The 18658-nt window shown below is 43.4% G+C and overlaps 1 protein-coding gene across 1 annotated transcript; it reads left to right on the top strand.

Moving 5' to 3' along the window:
* Window positions 1-67: 67 nt before the first annotated feature.
* Window positions 68-18658, top strand: slc7a1a (solute carrier family 7 member 1a). Its single transcript, XM_084564605.1, has 13 exons — window positions 68-173; window positions 7978-8247; window positions 8337-8519; window positions 8629-8787; window positions 8926-9103; window positions 9258-9391; window positions 10911-11133; window positions 12314-12453; window positions 13835-13937; window positions 14135-14346; window positions 14946-15097; window positions 15201-15309; window positions 15772-18658. The coding sequence occupies exons 2-13, from the start codon at window positions 8061-8063 to the stop codon at window positions 15954-15956; spliced, it is 1965 nt and encodes a 654-aa protein (XP_084420731.1). The 5' UTR covers window positions 68-173; window positions 7978-8060; the 3' UTR covers window positions 15957-18658.

Here is an 18658-nt window from a genome sequence, read left to right as displayed (position 1 = left end):
TCCCCTCATGCTAAACGGAAAGCAACTCTACACCTTAAATTCCTCTTTACCATCTTTAAAGAGACATCTTTCCTGACCATCGCGTGGCGACGCATTGACTTGGCTTCCAATTTTCAATCCTCTCAAGGGAAACTCTCCGCTCCTTGGATCTATTTTAAAGCGGGGTTTGAAAGGTAGAGTGCAACTATTTTTATTTTACTTCGTGGCCACATGCATGAAAAGTCTCTGTGTAACTACTAACTTCGTTATATCTCTATCGCAGCCTGACTTTAGACAAAGGAATTTGCGTGCGTAAAGTTGGACGGGTTCGTGAATGCAACTTGAAGCGCGCACCAAAACCCATGCTTGCTTCACTCCTTTCACATTTTTACTGCTCTAGTAGTTTCCTGCAGCATGTTTCTGTACACACAATGAGGCTTCCAGAGCCGCTTCTGGAGAAACCGCGACTGAGTTACATAATTTCCTTCTTTCACACATCAGTACTCGCAGATGAAGTCGATTGAGAACTACTGCAAATGCATCGTCTGCAAACATGATCATGTAGAATTGACTGTCAGGAGCCGCAGCGCAATGGCTACTGGATATAAAACTGATCAGTATTGAGGTTTTGCTCCGTGGTGTGCTTGGGGGGTGGGGTGACTGTAATCTGCACTGGAGTGAAAGCAGCAAGTGGCCACTGCCATTCACAAAGCAAGCAGCAAGTAAAGAGCTGCTTGCTGTTGAAAAATAAAATTCTTTTAGGGAAAAAAAAATAATTTCTTCAAATCTGCCAAAGAAAAATCCATACCATTTGTAAGAACTACTTTTAAGGTTCAAATTATTAGGGTATACCGTGTAAGAAGTTAAAATCATAGTTACTTGTGTATCCTAGGATTTGACAATTTAAACGTCAAATAAAGAAACAATAGAGAAATTGCGGAACAAGAGTGTTACAACACTATAAAACATTGTGCACTGTGTTCTAGAATCCAAAGGTTCTAGGTTCACACACAAACGGACCACTAGTTCTAGAATACAGAGTTTCTAGGTTCACACACTAACCCACCCCTAGTCCTAGAAACCAGAGGTTCTAGGTTCACACACTAACCCACCCCTAGTCCTAGAAACCAGATGTTCTAGGTTCACACACAAACCCACCCCTTGTTCTTGTTCTAGAATCCAGACGTTCTAGGTTCACTGACTAACCCACCCCTAGTTCTAGAAACCTGAGTTTCTAGATTCACACGCTAGCCCACCCCTAGTTCTAGAAACAACCGGTTCTAGTTTCACAGACTAACCCACGCCTAGTTTCAGAAACTGCAGGTTCTAGTTTCACAGACTAACCCACGAGTAGTACTAGAATACAGAGGTTCTAGGTTCACGCACTAACCCACCCCTAGTCCTAGAAACCAGAGGTTCTAGGTTCACACACTAACCCACCCCTAGTCCTAGAAACCAGAGGTTCTAGGTTCACTGACTAACCCACCCCTAGTCCTAGAAACCTGAGTTTCTAGATTCACACACTAGCCCACCCCTAGTTCTAGAAACCACAGGTTCTAGTTTCACAGACTAACCCACGAGTAGTTCTAGAATCCAGAGGTTCTAGGTTCACACAGTAACCCACCCCTAGTTCTAGAATCCAGAGGTTCTAGGTTCACAGACTAACCCACCCCTTTGTCTAGAATCCAGACGTTCTAGGTTCACGCACTAATGTATCCCTAGTCCTAGAATCCAGAGGTTCTAGGTTCACACACTAACCCGCCCCTTGTTCTACAAACCAGAGGGTCTAGGTTCATACACTAACCCACCCCTTATTCTAGAAACCAGAGGGTCTAGGTTCACACACTAACCCACCCCTTATTCTAGAAACCAGAGGGTCTAGGTTCACACACTAACCCACCCTTAGTCCTAGAACCTCTGGTAGTGTCAAGAAAAGTTCAGGGCTACAGTGCATGAGCAACTTAGCCATGGTGGGTCTGATTAATATCAAATGCAAACTGGTTTTCGGTGACTGCTTAAATGTGTTTAGCAGGATTTGTTGTAGCACAGTAGTTTATGTACCACATTCGGATGCTCAGCAAAAGTTTTACTTAGTACTGCTTTAAGTGCCAGTGCTTTTTAATAACAAGAAATGAACAGGAACATCAGCGTTGTGAAGGGCAGCAAAGAATGAGTCAGTAAAAAGAGCTGACCTTTAAAGTCTTGACAGCATCAGTTGAGACCAGCTCCAGCCAGTCTAACTTTAGCCCTGGGGAAAGTGGGTCAGTTGTGGGCAAGTTGCTGACTGCAGGGCTGGCGGAAGCTTTCCAGGTTCCATGAGATCCTGGAGACAGCTTCAGCATGCTTGGGCTTCATATTTCCTCTTTATTGTATCTGCATCTTAAATGTTTTTACTTGTATGCTCCATGACACCAGCATAAATTTGTCTCAATAGTGCGTAACTCGTGAAAACAGTGTGCTAAATGTAAGCCTGCGCCTGCACTAGATTGCAGTGTGTACAAAACATGGATCAGGCTCTTTAATGCGATGTTGAGTAATAGTAACACACGATCACATTGTTTATTCATGCTCACGGAAGTGATTAGATGCTGGAATGAAAACAGACTGAGATTCTGAGAATGAACTTTGTATTGTAATGGCCAGCGATGCCCTTAACCACTACAGCTAATTGTCGGAATGACAATCTAGCTGTACTGGACTTTTAGAAATTGCTCTTTATGCACACTCTTTTGTCCCAAGGTCTTAATTTCCTTTAAGTTTGACTATAGAACATGATTTGGCTTTAAGTGTAAAACTAATCTAAAAACTCTAAAAAGACACATTATGGCCTGACACAGTGTTATTGCCACTGCATTAGTCACATATCGTTGTACTTCTCTGTCCACGGAGGTGGTGACTTTGCTGTTCCTGACCTGTTGATTAACTGACTGTCACGCATGCGATGAGTTCAAGGTGACCCAGTGGGACATACTTGAAACTGCCCCCATGGCAGTCTGTCAGACAGTGACTTGATACTACTGTGTGTTTACCGTTGCTGACTACAAGTCTACTTGAACTGATGAAACCTGTGTTAGTTAGCTAATAAAGATGGCACCAGGACATTATTGCAAACATAATTAATCAGGAAGGACTAATGCAGATAGTCTGTTATAGCTTTACACCAGTCATGTATATCCAGCAGGGGTTGCCTGGCAACGTGTGTACACAAAGATGCATGGGATGGAAACAGATGTTAAATGTCAATAGGTAGCTGTCAACAATCTGCTGTTGCATGCCGTTCCCTTTTCTCAGGGAACCCACCTGCTACATCCACCCACTCACTTAGCTGGACACCCATAGTAAGCGTATCCTTGGGAGCAGTTGCTTATACTATACTGCATGAGTATACAGATCTAGGCTTTATGTGGTTAGATCATCTCCAAACAAAGCTTAAGATTTTGTCAAATGTAAAATGTTTTTGTCCGATTTGTCTTTCTGTATCTTTTTATTTGTCAGTCCGGTGAAGTAAAGCATATGAATCAGTCAAGCTTGTAAAACACCTTTCACACAAGTTAGTTCAGTTCAAAGTTGACTGTGTTGACAGTGGCAACAAGAATAGGTGTTTGTTTAAATGCCCACATGTTGTGACTGAGACTGAGAGGGAAACTGGAGCAAGCCTAAGTGACCTTCTGAAATAAAGTCCAATAAGGAGAGATGATTTGAAAGTGAAGAGCAAAATGCATTGAACTGTGAAGAGCCTGCGAGACAAAGAAGTTTGGCGGTTAGGCAGGAGACGGGGGCCGGGGGCCGGAGGTTGATGGCGGAATGTCTTGGGACAGGAGGTGGCGTTGGGGATGACTGATGGTCTGAATGGCAGATTCACAGAACTGCAATGAATCTAAAGAACTAGAACTAGGGGCTGAATGGCTCGGAGAACATGGGCGAACAGATTGGGTCGTTACCGGAGAGGAGTGACATTGAAATTGAGAATTAAGTGACACTGACAGCTTTGGAATGTGGATTGATGAGGAAAGTAGAATAACAAAAAGAGCTCATATTCACTGTAGATGAATGGAGACTGAATGTGAGAGAACACATCTCCCTTTGTGAATTTACACCTAAGCTTTAATGACATAGATCTGCTCATTTTTTTAAATAAATAATTAAATTCTTTTGATATAAATCCAGTTATGTGGTAGTAAAACTGGCAGTAAGACCTCATCCTGGACTGTGATTGGTTCTGAGGGATCACACCTCCTTCCATGTTCAGCCACTGCCCTCTCCCACTGATGGGCGCTGCCTTTACTGTTTTAACATCTGATGTACTCTATGCCAAATCTTTTTTAAACTGGCTATGTGTGCGTGTGTGTGCACAAGAACCATGCTTTCTTCTAAATCCTGAATTTTGCAAGATTTGTGCAACTTTATCACTATGTCATTGTAGTGACTTCAAATAAAGTTTGCATTTAATTATGCTTGCACTTGAATACACGAGTGACATTAAACCAAAGCTCGTCCGCTGCAGCCAGTAGTTGCTATGCTGTATATCTCTTAAAGAAAACGTTGTTGTTCTTGTAGATATACTGGGTGGCAGTTGCAACTGCAGCTGCAACCGTGTGATTATATAAGAGTCCACATACATCCAGTTCAAACTGTAAAAACTCATTTGTTGAGGTGCTTGTGGTCACTCACTCAGCCAGTGCTGCATTTGACCGTGCTTGTTGCGTGCATGTGCGAGTGTGTGCTGCTTGGAATAGCCGAGCCATGTGATTCCCTCAGATTCTATTTCTGACCGACGCTGACCGTCGAATGCTCCACAGTTTCCCCAGCAGCTTAAAGAATAGTTAACAAATCCCTCTGTCACCGTTCTTCCTGCGCAGATCAACAGTTGAACTGAATCTGTAGGTGGTTTCAAGTGAGTACTCATGCTTTGTCTTATTCTCCCGAACTCTGCTGTGGTCGTTTTGTCCTGATCTGCCGCAGGTGGATTTCAGTATGCTTCCAGTTTCAAACACTCAAGGTTGCTCTGAGTGTTTCCTTCAAGTTAAGCTGTCATTATTCAGCCTGATCACTTGTACTGACAGAAAACTTAAGCATAATGTGTGTTCCCATGTCAGTGAGAGCCATGCGGTTCATATGGACTCCTTTCTTCTGTGTTTATGTGTTTGTTTCTGTAAGCGCTTTAGGGACACCCCTGGATATTTGAATAGGATTTTTCATTTTATTCAAGCGTTCATTCAAAATCGTCCCAGATTTTATGACAATGCAGCATGCGAGCTGCTGTTACGGGATAAACTACTGCTTATTAATCTTGACAGAATAATAGATGTGCATTAGCTCAGCAGTCTTACGGCTGCTGGTTTAATCCAGTTTTTAAATGGATTATGCGCGGAACATTTTTTCCACCTACGAAGGAATGGAGATAAATGACATAAAGCATCGACATTCCTCTAGATTTACTCGAACACTGTGGACTTATATTTGTTGAGTACAAGACATATGTAACTTACCTTTAATACCTTTATTTAGGTATGATTATTAATAAGAGGCACTTTCACATGTTGTGTAGGTCTTTGGTGTAAATGTTAATCTGTAAATGCCAGAAAGTGTTGCCCATCGCAGTCTTCCAAAGCCTAAGGTGAAGTCTTTAAATATCCCGTTTTGTCCTTAATATTGCCTTTTCTGTCATAAAAAACTCATTCAGACGAGTCCTACTTTTGCTTTTATTTAACTTAATGAATTGTCAAATTGCCGCTAATTGCTTTATCTCAGTTTCGCAAGTCAACTGGCCAGTTTCTGCCGCTCTGATATAAAAGGCACACCATCAAATCGTTTGCTCCAAATATCAGGCAATGAGAGAGGCAGGCGCCTGTAAAATTCTTTCCACGCGATATGTAAAGAACATCCCGGGGGAGGGTGTGGGGGGGGGTTCACTGTTGACTTGGAACACCATTTCTGATTGATGACGCAATGCAAACAATAGTGACCTCCAGAGCCCAGTTCCAAGTGGGAAAGGATGACTAATATCTTCTGACTTGTGTAGTAATAAACACACAACTGACTAATTGTGGCAATATTGACCTAGCTTCTTTGTTTCCATACAGGTATAGTTACTGGATATTTTTAACCAGGACAACATCTGTGTATATATTTGCCATATGTGGTCTAATTAGTTGGACAGTTGTCTCTGAGCTTGAATATTTTCTAAGAAAAACAAAAGGCTGCAGGGGTGTCACCTTAAATTACCCTTATGTAGAAGTTTCCATGAGCTGTGACATGACTGTTGCGCTGTCCACATGACCTTTCTGGGTGTATGTTCTCAGGTCAGTGTAGTCTGACAAGCTGCCATTACCTAGAAATGAGTTATGCTGCTGCATGTAGCTCAGTCAACCCCTTTTTTTTTTTTTTACATAGGACATACTGTACCGCTGGACCTGAGCCCAAGTTTTGCAGTTTGCATTACTGCAGGGACATTGTTTATACCCCCCCACCCCCACCTTTCCTTTCCTACATTTGCCCTTCATATATTTCTTTCCTCTTCAAAATATCAAGCATTACCTCTCGGGTTTGTGAGCTCAGGACTTGGGAATGTGCATGAGATGTTGGACAGATGACTGACCCAAAGAATCTTCAGCCGCTTAGGAAAGAAGTCCTACAGCTGTGTTTGGCCTCGCTAGATTTGCGAAACTATTAAAAACAGCGGAGACATGGATTTTAAAAGTACTTTTTACAGTTACACGGAAAATATATCACGCTCCGGCTGAGAATTCCAGCATTTTTTTTATTATAAAACTCATCACAAGGAGTGGTACTGCCTGTGCAGTTGTGTAATAGCTCATCCGCCTCTAGGGGACATTTATGAAGTTTGAGAAAACAATTTAAGACTTAAATTCTGTAGCAGGATGCCTGCATTACAGACTGGAGGTGCGGGTTTAAAAGGCGAAGTTATGGAGGCAAAGTCAGGATATCTCACCCTCTATGGCTATAGTTTTGACCATGTTCTTCTTTTCAATAGTGCAACTCTGTGACCCCAAGCAGGGGTGAACACGTACAGCCTTCGTTGTGTTTGATGTCCTCTGAGTAGGAGTAGGAGCATGTGTTAGGAAAGTGCCTTTGTGTCATGAGTTATGATTCTTCTCCTTGTGCTGAGCAGTCTTCTCGAGGGCCGTTCATTCCTCCTCTCCTGTGAGTTGGGTTGTGTTATGCAACATATGTCAACAATATATCCAGCAACAAGATGGATTATCCCTATAGGCCTCTGGTTTTTTGGCTAACAGTCACACATTGTGGATTTGGTTTGCGTTACGTAACCCAAAGAAAACCGTGTTCTGCTTACGACCAGTGTGTCAGGCTCAAGTGAACCCCTTTTACGAGGTCTACAACAAACAGGCACTGTGCAGACAGTATTTATAGATGTTATTGCTTTTATAGTCACAAAGACGCATAACGTACTCCTCTACTAATGCTTCACACTCTTTGTGTATGTTTGTGTTCAGATAAATTTGGATCTGTTTGAACACCAGTAAGAGCTGGATTGGCCCCAGCTAATGGAAAGACCGCTGAGGAAAAAAAACTAAGACAAAACTAGAATTACCACTTTGCGGTTGTACGACTCCGCCGACCAGTTAAAGTTGCAGCTTACTTCCATGTCTGTTTAGGCTTATACAATACAATGTAGGCAAATGAGACTTTAAAACTCTAATAAAACTCTTTTTGAAGAACATTATTAATCTCACAGTGAAGTTGCTGTATTTTAGTAGTGTTTTGTGAAGTCGCAGTGACCACAGTTCTTTGAGCCAAGTGGACATTTGTGCCAAAGTTACTTAGGTGTTCCTGAGATATTACATCTGCAGAATTGGAGAAGTGTGGAGTGACGGTTGATCATCTTGAGTCCAAGTGCAACTTTGTGGACAATTTGAAGACATTCTCGTAAGGTGTTCTTCTGAGTGGCTACGACTCAGCGACTTAAATCATTCAAATTACTGTCCTTCATATTTTAACCCCTTTGTCTCCCATTAGGATTTGTGTGGCCGCTCCCCTTCTCCCCCGTGAACCCCGGAAGACCTTCTTGCCCTCTCCTCCTTCAGGCCCGACTGTGATCCATGGCGCTGGAGAAGCTTCTGCATTTTGGGAAGCAGCTGCTGAGGGTGAAGGTGGTCAACTGCAACTCGGATGAGTCCCGTCTGTCCCGATGCCTCAACACCTTTGACCTGGTAGCCCTAGGTGTGGGCAGCACGTTGGGCGCTGGTGTTTATGTGCTAGCTGGTGCCGTTGCACGAGTGAATTCAGGTAAGTCAATATTACTGCAGAAGATAAAAAGATGCCTTGTGAGACCGATATGAAAATGTAATTGTATTGTATTTCCATTTCCTTCCTAGGTCCTGCTATTGTGTTATCTTTCCTGATAGCAGCCTTAGCCTCAGTGTTGGCTGGTCTTTGCTATGCTGAGTTTGGCGCCCGAGTCCCCAAGACAGGCTCAGCTTATCTTTACTCCTATGTGACTGTAGGAGAACTCTGGGCTTTCATCACCGGATGGAACCTCATCCTCTCCTATATTATTGGTAAACACAAAGCAACACTGCTTGTCATGTTGTAGTTAATGCACAGGTAGTGGCTTGTTGTCATGTGTACCTGGAAGAATCAACAGGTCCCTCTTTTGCCTCATTCCAGGTACCTCCAGCGTGGCGCGTGCATGGAGCGCCACCTTTGACGAGCTGGTAGGGAAGCGAATAGAGATGTTCTGCAGAGAGTATATGTCAATGAATGCGCCGGGCATACTGGCAGAGTATCCTGACATGTTTGCTGTTCTCATCATAATCACTCTCACAGGTTGGACTCTCTTAGTCGCTTTGCTCACATTGAGCGTATTTCAGCTTTGCTTGTTGTCATATTCCTTGACGTAGAACTTTTCCACACCTTTCCGAGACAGTTTTAATTTTCTCTTCCTTTGTCCTGCATAATTCTAAGGTCTGCTGACTTTTGGGGTCAAAGAATCGGCGATGGTGAACAAGGTTTTCACGTGTATCAACGTCCTAGTCTTGTTGTTCATGGTGGTCTCTGGCCTGGTCAAAGGCACTCTGAAGAACTGGCAGATAGACCCTGACGAAATCCTACACGCCAATTATACAAGCAACTCCAGTTTCAAGTAAGGATGTATTCTCAAGTCATTTTGTTATATTTGACCAAAATCTTAAAGTTTAAGCTGGATAAGCAGACTTCATCGACTTCATTTTGTAATTTGGGTGACAGTTTAAAAAGGACCTATTTTGTATAATGATTTTTTTTCTTTGTCTTTCCAGTCTAACAGACATTCTGCCAACGAAGGAGAGTTTAGGAGTGGGCGGCTTCATGCCGTTTGGTTTCACAGGTGTCCTGTCTGGGGCTGCTACTTGTTTTTATGCCTTTGTTGGATTTGACTGCATCGCCACCACAGGTCAGTGCCAGATTAAGATCAGAAACACTCACTCTGTTGGTTGTGTTCTCCCTTTGACCGTCCCGTAGGTATGGTTCAGTTTTGGGGGATGTGTGTGTAACTGAATGTGGCATTGAAACCATTTCAGGCTTAGGCTTGTCTAAACATCCAGGAGTATTATATAAGAGGGGGTAAGGCAGGAAAAAAAAAGCTCTTTAGGATGCTTGGCCCATTTCTGCTCTTGGCAGAATGCCAGACACAACTTGGTTTAGGAGGTAAATCATGGTGTGAAGTGTGGAGAAGATGTTTCGCAGCTTCTTATACTCAGATGCAGATATACACGTATGAATAAGTGGGTCTTCACGCATATAATTCTGTTTAGTTGGTTCCAGGCCTCTGGGTTACTATAAAGAGAGTTTACAAAGTTCTTCCAGCTTGCCTGCACTCTGGCACTCTTTTTCCTGAACTCTAATTGACATAAAGTTAACCCTGAAATGATTGACTGACTTTGGCTTGTAGGGGCACGTCTGTCACACACACTCTCAAGCACCCCTAAGGTGTTACATCATCTTGCGCATTTGTGTGTGTGTGTATTCTGGCCAGAGTGAAGTTGGTATGAAGCCATTATCCCTTTCCCCGTCCACACACACACACACACACACATGCACATAGAAACACATGGCGTTCCATCCACACAATCGAATCTCTGTCCCGCTTACAGGCTCTTGCTTTACGATAATCTGGGCAAATCGGTGGTTGTCGTGCACACGTCAGTCTCATACACATTCCTTCATCGCGATTTCACTGCAGAACAAGACCCCTGAATGTTTGCTGACGACCTCCGTTGCATAATCGCCTGCAGATGAATAATTGGGTGTTTCAGGGGGGAAAATAAGCTGCTTGCTTAGTCAGTTGCAAAACACCGCACCAAATGTTTCTGAAGTGCATGTGTTCACCCAGTTTTCCACATTTAAGATCGTGTCAGTACTGCCACATAAGGAATCTGCTCGAACATGCAATGAAGTGTGAACGGTTGGTTAGCAGGTAACAGTGTTATGGAGGGATTTCAGGCTGATGTAATAAGATGAACGCACAAATTTAAGAAAGTAGAAGTGAGGGGACCTGGTCCGCTGAAACAATTTACATGCTTGAGAAACAACTCATGATTTCTCAATGCAACTAATGCAATTTTGTTGCGTTATCTGTTATCTGTGACTCTGGAGAATAAGTGTGATGGTGACCTAGCTGAACCTGAATCCTGATCATTTGAATTTTACAGTTAACTGTCAGTTAAATTCAGTGGTGGCACCCTGCAGTCAGTGTACAAATATTTTAAAGGCAGAATCCATTTTGCCAGTTAAAAGTATGCGTTTGATTTCCATTTAATAGCATGTCGGTGTAGCGCTTAATTATCATTTCATATGGCTAATTCTTGAAAGGCACATACGTGATTTGAAATGACAAAAGGAAGGACTTTTGTATTAAATGCCATTCTATCCTTTGCACCTTAAATAAGTCTTTTCACTATCTGCGCCCCCAGGTGAAGAGGTGAAGAACCCCCAGAGAGCCATTCCTATTGGTATCGTATCGTCGCTGCTCATCTGCTTCGTAGCGTACTTCGGCGTCTCCGCCGCCCTCACACTCATGATGCCATACTACCTGTTGGACAGCAACAGCCCCCTGCCCGTAGCCTTCAAATATGTGGGTTGGGGAGGAGCCAAGTATGCTGTAGCTGTAGGCTCTCTTTGTGCTCTGTCTACCAGGTAAGCAGCTCCACGCCGTTGCACCTGCGTTGCTCTGCCAGTACTTGTAAATGCACACTCATGCACTCGAGTCCTGTCTCATTTCTATGTATGTGTGAGAGAGAGTTTATATTTAACTTTAGACGGCATCTGATCCCTTACCTAAAAATAAGAGTGCTCCTAGAGAATACTATAATTGTACCCTCAGTGTATATTTGTGTTTATGTAACACTGGGGTCTTATAGAGCCACCGTAAAATTAACACTCAGTTTACAATTGCTTTATTATTTGGGTGTTAGATGCATACACTGCCTGGCCAAAAAAAAGTCGGCACCTAGATTTAACTAAGCAAATAGGTACAAGCCTCCTATTGGATAATTACTGCATGGGTGATTATCTTTCAGCTGGGAACAAGATATTTAACCCCAACTGATGCAATGAGTAGCTTCTCATTTTTTAAACAACCATGTCGAAAGACACATCCTGTGGAAAAGATGTTAGTCTGTTTGACAAGGGTCAAATCATTGGCATGCATCAAGCAGAGAAAACATCTAAGGAGATTGCAGAAACTACTAAAAATGGCTGTCCAACGCATTATTAAAAACTGGAAGGATAGTGAGGAACCATCATATCAGGGTAAGAAGAGAGGCAGATGAAGTGATGCAACCATCATGCCTAGTGTCTACTGTACAAGCCTGTGGGGGCAGTGCTATGATCTGGGGTTGCTGCAGTTGCTCAGGTCTAGGTTCAGCAACATTATGTGCCCAAAGAATGTGCAGTGGTCAGACTCTCCCATCATCAATACAAGATCTTGGTGAAAAATTAATGCGACACTGGATGGAGATAAATCTGGTGACATCGCAGAAGCATATCGAAACAATGCCACAGCAAATGCGTGCTGTAATCAAAGCTAAAGGCGGTCCAGTGAAATATTAGAGTGTGTGACCTTTTTGACCAGGCAGTGTGTTCTGCACATTCTTTGGACAAATATTGCTTTGACAATTAAGTATAACACTTGTAAGCTGACGTGTTTCTGCAAATGTTATGCTAAAGCTACATTATGTCACGTGCCTTGCATTGTAATTTGTTCTATGTGTGATTTTCTTTGTGAGCTTGTGTCTCTGTTCATGTATGTTTCACGGCATTCTCTTGGGTGTAAGTGTGGATACTATATATCCTGGTCTCCCCTCCCTCACGGTAGCCTGCTGGGTGCTATGTTCCCTATGCCCCGCGTGATCTGGGCTATGGCCGACGACGGGCTGCTTTTCAAGTTCATGGCCGAGATCAGCCCCCGCACCAAAACCCCGCTAATTGCAACCCTCACCTCCGGCATAGTGGCAGGTGAGACACTAACACGCATGTCATAAATACAGCATCCACGTTCACCGACGCTTCTTTTCATGCTTCGGGGCTGAGCGTATGTTCTGGCTCTCTTCAAATTCAAATTTAACTTGCCAGAAGTCGGTGCTCAAGCATGAAAGGGGCATCGCTAACTATCTCTAATCCTGTTTTACATCACTTTTTTTTGGGTTTTTTAGTCAGCTGAGGCAGTCCAGGTTACATTATCTCTACTGCTAACACGCACCAGATGTTAGACATTTTCTACTTTTAGCAAACGCAAGGGACGTTTTCTACCTGCATCTTGGTGATTAAAGAGAAACGGACCAAACTAGACTGCATGGTTAACTTCAAGTAACCGCATATTTTTACACTGAAGCGCAGCGTAACAGCATGTGGTGGATAGTTGCCGTTGAACAGGGAGATATGTTGCATGCTGGCACCTGAATATCGTCTGCCAACCATCACACTCCTGTTGTTTAACAAGTTTTCAAGTCTGGTACCGGTTGCACTTCCGGTTGCACCTTCTCCTGCCCCAAATCTGCAACTCCACGCCCTATTCCTCTTCTTTTACTAATTCTTCCCCTAGCCTTCTTCAGTTCTTCTTTCCTCCTTATTCCTCTACCCTACGTCCACACCTGTCACCCCAATCTGACATTTTGCTCGCTCCCACCCCAGTCTGTTGGGTTCCATGTTCCCCCTACCCCGTATCATCTTTGCCATGGCTCGCGACGGCCTGCTCTTCTCCTTCTTGGCCCACGTCAGCGAGAGGAAAGCCCCGGTAACGTCCACAATTGCGGCCGGGGTCATGTCCGGTAAGATGAAGGAGGCGGTGTTGAAACAAGTAGGGATGGGAAAAGGCATGCCTTTGTTTGAGGAGGGGGGGAAGTTAGGAGGATCAGGAGGGAGAAGTTATGAGATGATGTGGAAGTTGAATCAAAGAAAATCAAGCCAGAGAAGGCAGTGCGTCCTGAATGACTGGCTTTGAAGTCTTTCTGCAGTCATTAGAGGCTGCTCATTAGGGGCGGATATGTCAACAGAGAAAAAGATCAAGAATTCAGGGTGGATTTTTTTTCCAATTTATTCACGTCATCTCGACTTGAAAGGGGTTGCGTTGTAGTAGAGGTAGTTACAAATGACATTTACTGTTTGTTTGGGTCACACTTCATCAGACATACAGTATGTGGTTTGTTTTCTGCTAACACACATAGTAGTAACCTTCATTTTGCCCACAAAGTCAAACCTTGTGAGGCTGCGTAGCAGTTCTTTATCACTTCTACCATGCCCACAGTGACAGTGCTAACATGCAAAGTTGAAAGATGTTAATGTATTTGTTTTTTACAGTAACTAAGGTTAATCTTTTTCTCTTTCCTCTTTCTTGAAGCTATCATGGCATTTCTGTTTGACCTGAAGGACTTGGTGGACCTGATGTCCATAGGGACGCTGCTGGCCTATACATTAGTGGCTGCCTGTGTTCTGGTGCTCAGGTCAGTGAGAAGAAATCAGTATGCAGAATTTAACCTTGTTTGTACCTTCTTCACGTGGAAATGTAAGCGGGAAAACACTTGACCGTGACTGAATTAAGCTGTTGCTGAAAATTTGGCTGCCGTTGACAATACTTCCCTAGCGTGTTCATTGTGCACTAGTGTTTTAAATGCTAAAATGGTGCGTTTCATTGTTTCAGATACCAGCCTGAGCAGCCCAGCTTGGTGTATCACATGGCAAATACGCTTGAGGACACGGAGTCGAGCGACGGCATCAGTGTCCCCAGTATGGGCATGGGCATCCTGCCTGGCGTCGAGGAGAGGTTCAGTTTCAAGACCTTGCTGTTCCCGGACAACCCCGAGCCGTCCACGCTGTCAGGCTTCGCCGTCAACATCTGTGCTTCTGTAATGGGTAGGTTGTCTTACACCGACCAGCCATAACATTAAAACCACTGACAGAGACGTAAATAACATTGACCATCTTGTGACAGTGCAATGTTCTGCTGGGAAACCTTGCATTCGTGTGGATGTTGCTTAGACATGTACCACCCAGCTAGACCAGACCAGACCAGACACCCCCACCCCATAGCAATGACACTCCTTGATGGCAGCAGCCATCCCCAGCAGGATGCAGCCAAAAACACAAAAACAGTTTAGGAACAACTGAAAAAAACATGAAGAACAGCACAAGGTGTTGACCTGGCCTCCAAATTCACTAGATCCCAAACTGATCAAGTATCTGTGGGATGATCCACAGAGGCCCCTCCCCTCAACCCACAGGACCCAAAGGCCCCCACTAACAACATTCTGTTGCCAGACACCCTCAGAAGACCCATGTTATGTAATGTTATGCCTGATCTGTGTTGTGATGAAGACAAAGCATAATAAAGTTAATGCAGGGTTGTTAATTTACTTTGAATCTGGCTCATGGATTTTTCAAATGATCTATTAAAATATCTTAACTGGTAAACATTTCTCTTGTTACATATGAAATAATCGAATGTCCCACAGGAATGCTGATCCTGACGTTTAGCATACTGGCCGTTCAGGGAGGCACCGCTACGCTGAACATAGTCGCTCTCAGTGTCATCTTCATGGTGTGTCTCCTCCTCACCTTCATCATCTGGAGACAACCCGAGAGCAAGACCAAACTCTCCTTCAAGGTTTGATTTCAGATCTTTTCAGCACTGCCTCGGACCCCTTACCGTTAAGTTTTGCCTTTGTCTTAACACATGTCTCTATGTTTTCTTCTTCTGTGACTCTTAGGTCCCTCTGCTGCCTTTCATCCCCGTGATCAGCATGTTTGTTAATGTCTACCTCATGATGCAGTTGGACAGAGGCACTTGGATCAGATTTTCATTCTGGATGGCTATAGGTAATTATACTCCATTACCGATCATCATACCATGGCATCTTAATGATATTCCCAAGGGGGAAATTGTTCACTTGTGCGTCTCCGGCTGAAACAACAGTTGCTCATTCCGCTCATATACTTCACCAGTGATGCTTGCAGACCTCTTGCACACAGCTGGCGGTTCCTATCAGTGTTGGTGCATTCACTAAAACATTTGACATCATGTTTTGCCTGTTGGCTGCCAAAATGAAACAAACAAAAGTGTTTTTAAAAGGTCAATCTGTGTACTTTTGGTTGACAGTAGTTTATTGCATAGAAAGGCAGGAATGCATTTGCTGTTTTCATTACTCAGAACTTGACAAATAAGGCAAGATAATGGATAGCTAAAGCTAACTTCAGGTCTGCAGGATTTTTTTTAAAGTTATATGATATGAATGTTTTCTATACATATTATATAATATCTTACTTGCTCTTCCTTTTCAGGTTTAGTGATCTACTTTTGCTATGGAATTCACCACAGCGCTGAGGCGGCTGCAGCCCGCGCGTCTCCAGACACAGAGATGAACGGCTTCGAGCGAAGCCAAGAGCTTGAAGCCATTTCGCCAGAAAAGGAGGCCTTCCTGAACGCCGGCGCCGACCCCGGGGAAGAGGACGACGGGGATTTATAGGAAGCATTTGAACTTGCTGCTTCCATGTCAACCTGACCGGACACCGGTCTGTCTGTGTCGGAGTATTTTCTTGGCGGGCTAACTCCTCACCGCCGGTGCTCCCTCATGGGGAAAACGGTGATAAGTGACACAAACTAAAATTCACAAACTTCTGACTTTAACCTTCAGCTCCCAGTCGGAACGCAGACCACTGATGGTAATCCCCATGCAAAACCAGACTCCCGAAGCCATAGTTGACACGTTGTGTAATTTCAGTATTTTGCAGAAAGGTCGCTGACCCCTTGTGCTTGGCGTTGAGATTCAGCTGCTCTTTATCGCTTGGCCGTCCGAGGGTGGAGGGCTCATGCCGGAGATGTGAAATATGTCAGTGTTTCGGGGAGGTTCAGAAATAACTGGACATGTTATCATTTGTTTCTCTACATGTTAAGTCGTAGTTACTTCTTTGGAGTGTGTCTGGTTTACATTGCTGGCAGTAGACCTACGTGCTGTAGGCAGATTTCTGGGTGCCAGAAACTTCCACAGTCGTAGGAGTTTTCTTTTTTTCCTCTGCATCCGCATAATTATGAAAAATAATATAACACATGTCAGTATTAAAAACAAATAGGTACCAATATCTACAGTACGTTCTTTGAGACCTACCAGTTGTCATGTAAGTAAGGTTGAAACGCTGCTCCCTTTTGATGAGTGGGAGCTCGCACAATACACAGGAACCCACTTGGCTTGTCTGTGATTTAATTACGCTTGCACGCTAGCAGAGATCTGTGGTCGTGCCAGCGGTTACATGTAAAAGTGGGCCAGCAGGGAGCTGTATCATACAGCTTCCATGTGTCTGATTCAAAATCGAAAGAATCGCATTGATGCCACCTGAGGTCCAAGGCCTGGTGTTCTGTTGTGGTTTTACATTATGGTTTCAATGCGTGCGTCTTCTCAAGAAGCAAACGATCGTCCTTCAAGCCACAGATCGGCAAAAAGACAGTCCCTCACTCTGAGATACAAATACCCGGAGGATATTTCGAGGTCTGATCAAAAGCCACGAAGAAATAATTCAAATGATCAAACTATGTGATTTATAATAGTTTTCACACTTTCGAATAGTGACGGATACTCGGATACTGCGGGATAAATGTGATTTCTGAATCCTGATAAATGTTTCACACCAGTGGAAATCACTGGCAGTTAATGTGACGTTAGATGATAGAGGGTTTCACAGTGCTGGCTGCTGTGTCGTTGCATCTGTAGCTTGTAACAATGAATTTCTCGTTAAAAGAAAAAAAAAACGAAAAAAAAAGGAAACTCTTCCTAAAACGTCTATATGGAGGAATATATTGGTCCTCGATGTATTTTACGCCTTTTCTCTTGTTTATTGTTGTTGTGTTGTTGTTGTTTTTTTACCCACCTCCATTTCCAGTGTGTGTGTTTTTTTTTAAAAATCATGACTTGATTCAACTTAAAGAATTCGATCGGTTAGAATTTGGCACACTCCAGTACATTCATTTCCATCCGTTTTTTCTCTTTTCATGAACTTAAGGTCACTCCCGTAGCAATGTGAGATTCAGTGTATAGTTTTTTCAAGGTATCTAAGCTGGTACAGCAGAATTATTGATAACATCTCTTTTTATTCCATACGTTCGTCTCCTTGCCTACGTTACCAACGATGCACCTCCATCACCAACAGTTCATTCAGAGTTTCCATGTTCTGTGTTGTCTACCGCCGCGTCCCAAGATTTATTTTTTCTGCTTCCCAGCTGACGCCAGCTCAAGTGACCGCCCTTGAGGTCCATTCATCAGACACTGTGCAGCTCCTTCTGGAGCCACTTACACAACTCTCTCCTTGTATGCAGTAGCACTCCCTGTAAGCAGATGTTTAAAGACAACCCTCGTAATTGTTAACTGTCGTAACCCCAAAGTGCATTCACTGTGCTTTTGAGAACGCTTTACAACACAGTATCTATCAATAAGTAGAAATGTGTACAATCAAAATTGTGTATATAAGATGTGTTGTATATTTGTTGCAGTAAATTATTTGTAAATCAGAGAAAAGGCTTTCTTTTTATTTTTTATTTTGAATGACTCAATGCATCTGGCTTACTGTTTGTGTCTAAATGTGGGTTCCTCATGTTGAGTTTACACAAATACACCTTTCCCACATTAACCTTGGGTTTATACACTCAGGAGTAACTCCAGAAATTGAGCAGTATCCGTTTTTGTGTTATCAGTTAATTACAAATGGACAGTTTCACAGCCAGTTAAGGCACAGGATGAATCCCATTTCGCATAATTTCATGTGTTTATAAGTAATCTGTCACTGTATTTCACATTTTATCCAGTGATTGTGTCCTACATGTTGTGTCAAACCTTGGAAATACATGCTATGTAGTGTATGTACAGCACAACAAAGACAACACCCTTTGGTTCTGCATTTCCTTTACGAAACGCGTGCTCCATTATCAGGCTTCTGATGTTTCCGGTGTTGATGGCTGCTTCGTGTTTATGTTGATTTGACTGCCATTTCTTTGCTCATTGTCAGCCTCTCTCAGCTTGTCAAAAGAGGAGCGTCGCTGTCCTTTCGGGGCACTTATTCGTAAATGTGCAACCTTCTGAAAAGCGCCGTCCTCATGCCAAAGTGTCTGTTATCCAGATGTGCGTCGCGTTGAGGATGGAAGTTCATTCTTGGCCTCGCAAAAAGTCAACGTCCAGTTACA

The sequence above is a fragment of the Chelon labrosus genome (genome assembly GCF_963514085.1).
Source record: "Chelon labrosus genome assembly, chromosome: 17".
In the NCBI taxonomy this organism is placed as follows: domain Eukaryota; kingdom Metazoa; phylum Chordata; class Actinopteri; order Mugiliformes; family Mugilidae; genus Chelon; species Chelon labrosus.
The sequence above is the reverse complement of the archived record's forward strand: the minus strand, read 5'-3'. Positions and strand labels throughout refer to the sequence as shown.

Bases quoted from the DNA above. Each gene is read 5' to 3' on its own strand.
- slc7a1a (XM_084564605.1), top strand. From the start codon at position 8,061: ATGGCGCTGGAGAAGCTTCTGCATTTTGGGAAGCAGCTGCTGAGGGTG. The intron at 11,134-12,313 runs GTAAGCAGCTCC...CCCTCACGGTAG, and splicing joins CTTTGTGCTCTGTCTACCAG to CCTGCTGGGTGCTATGTTCC. The intron at 13,938-14,134 runs GTCAGTGAGAAG...TCATTGTTTCAG, and splicing joins GCCTGTGTTCTGGTGCTCAG to ATACCAGCCTGAGCAGCCCA.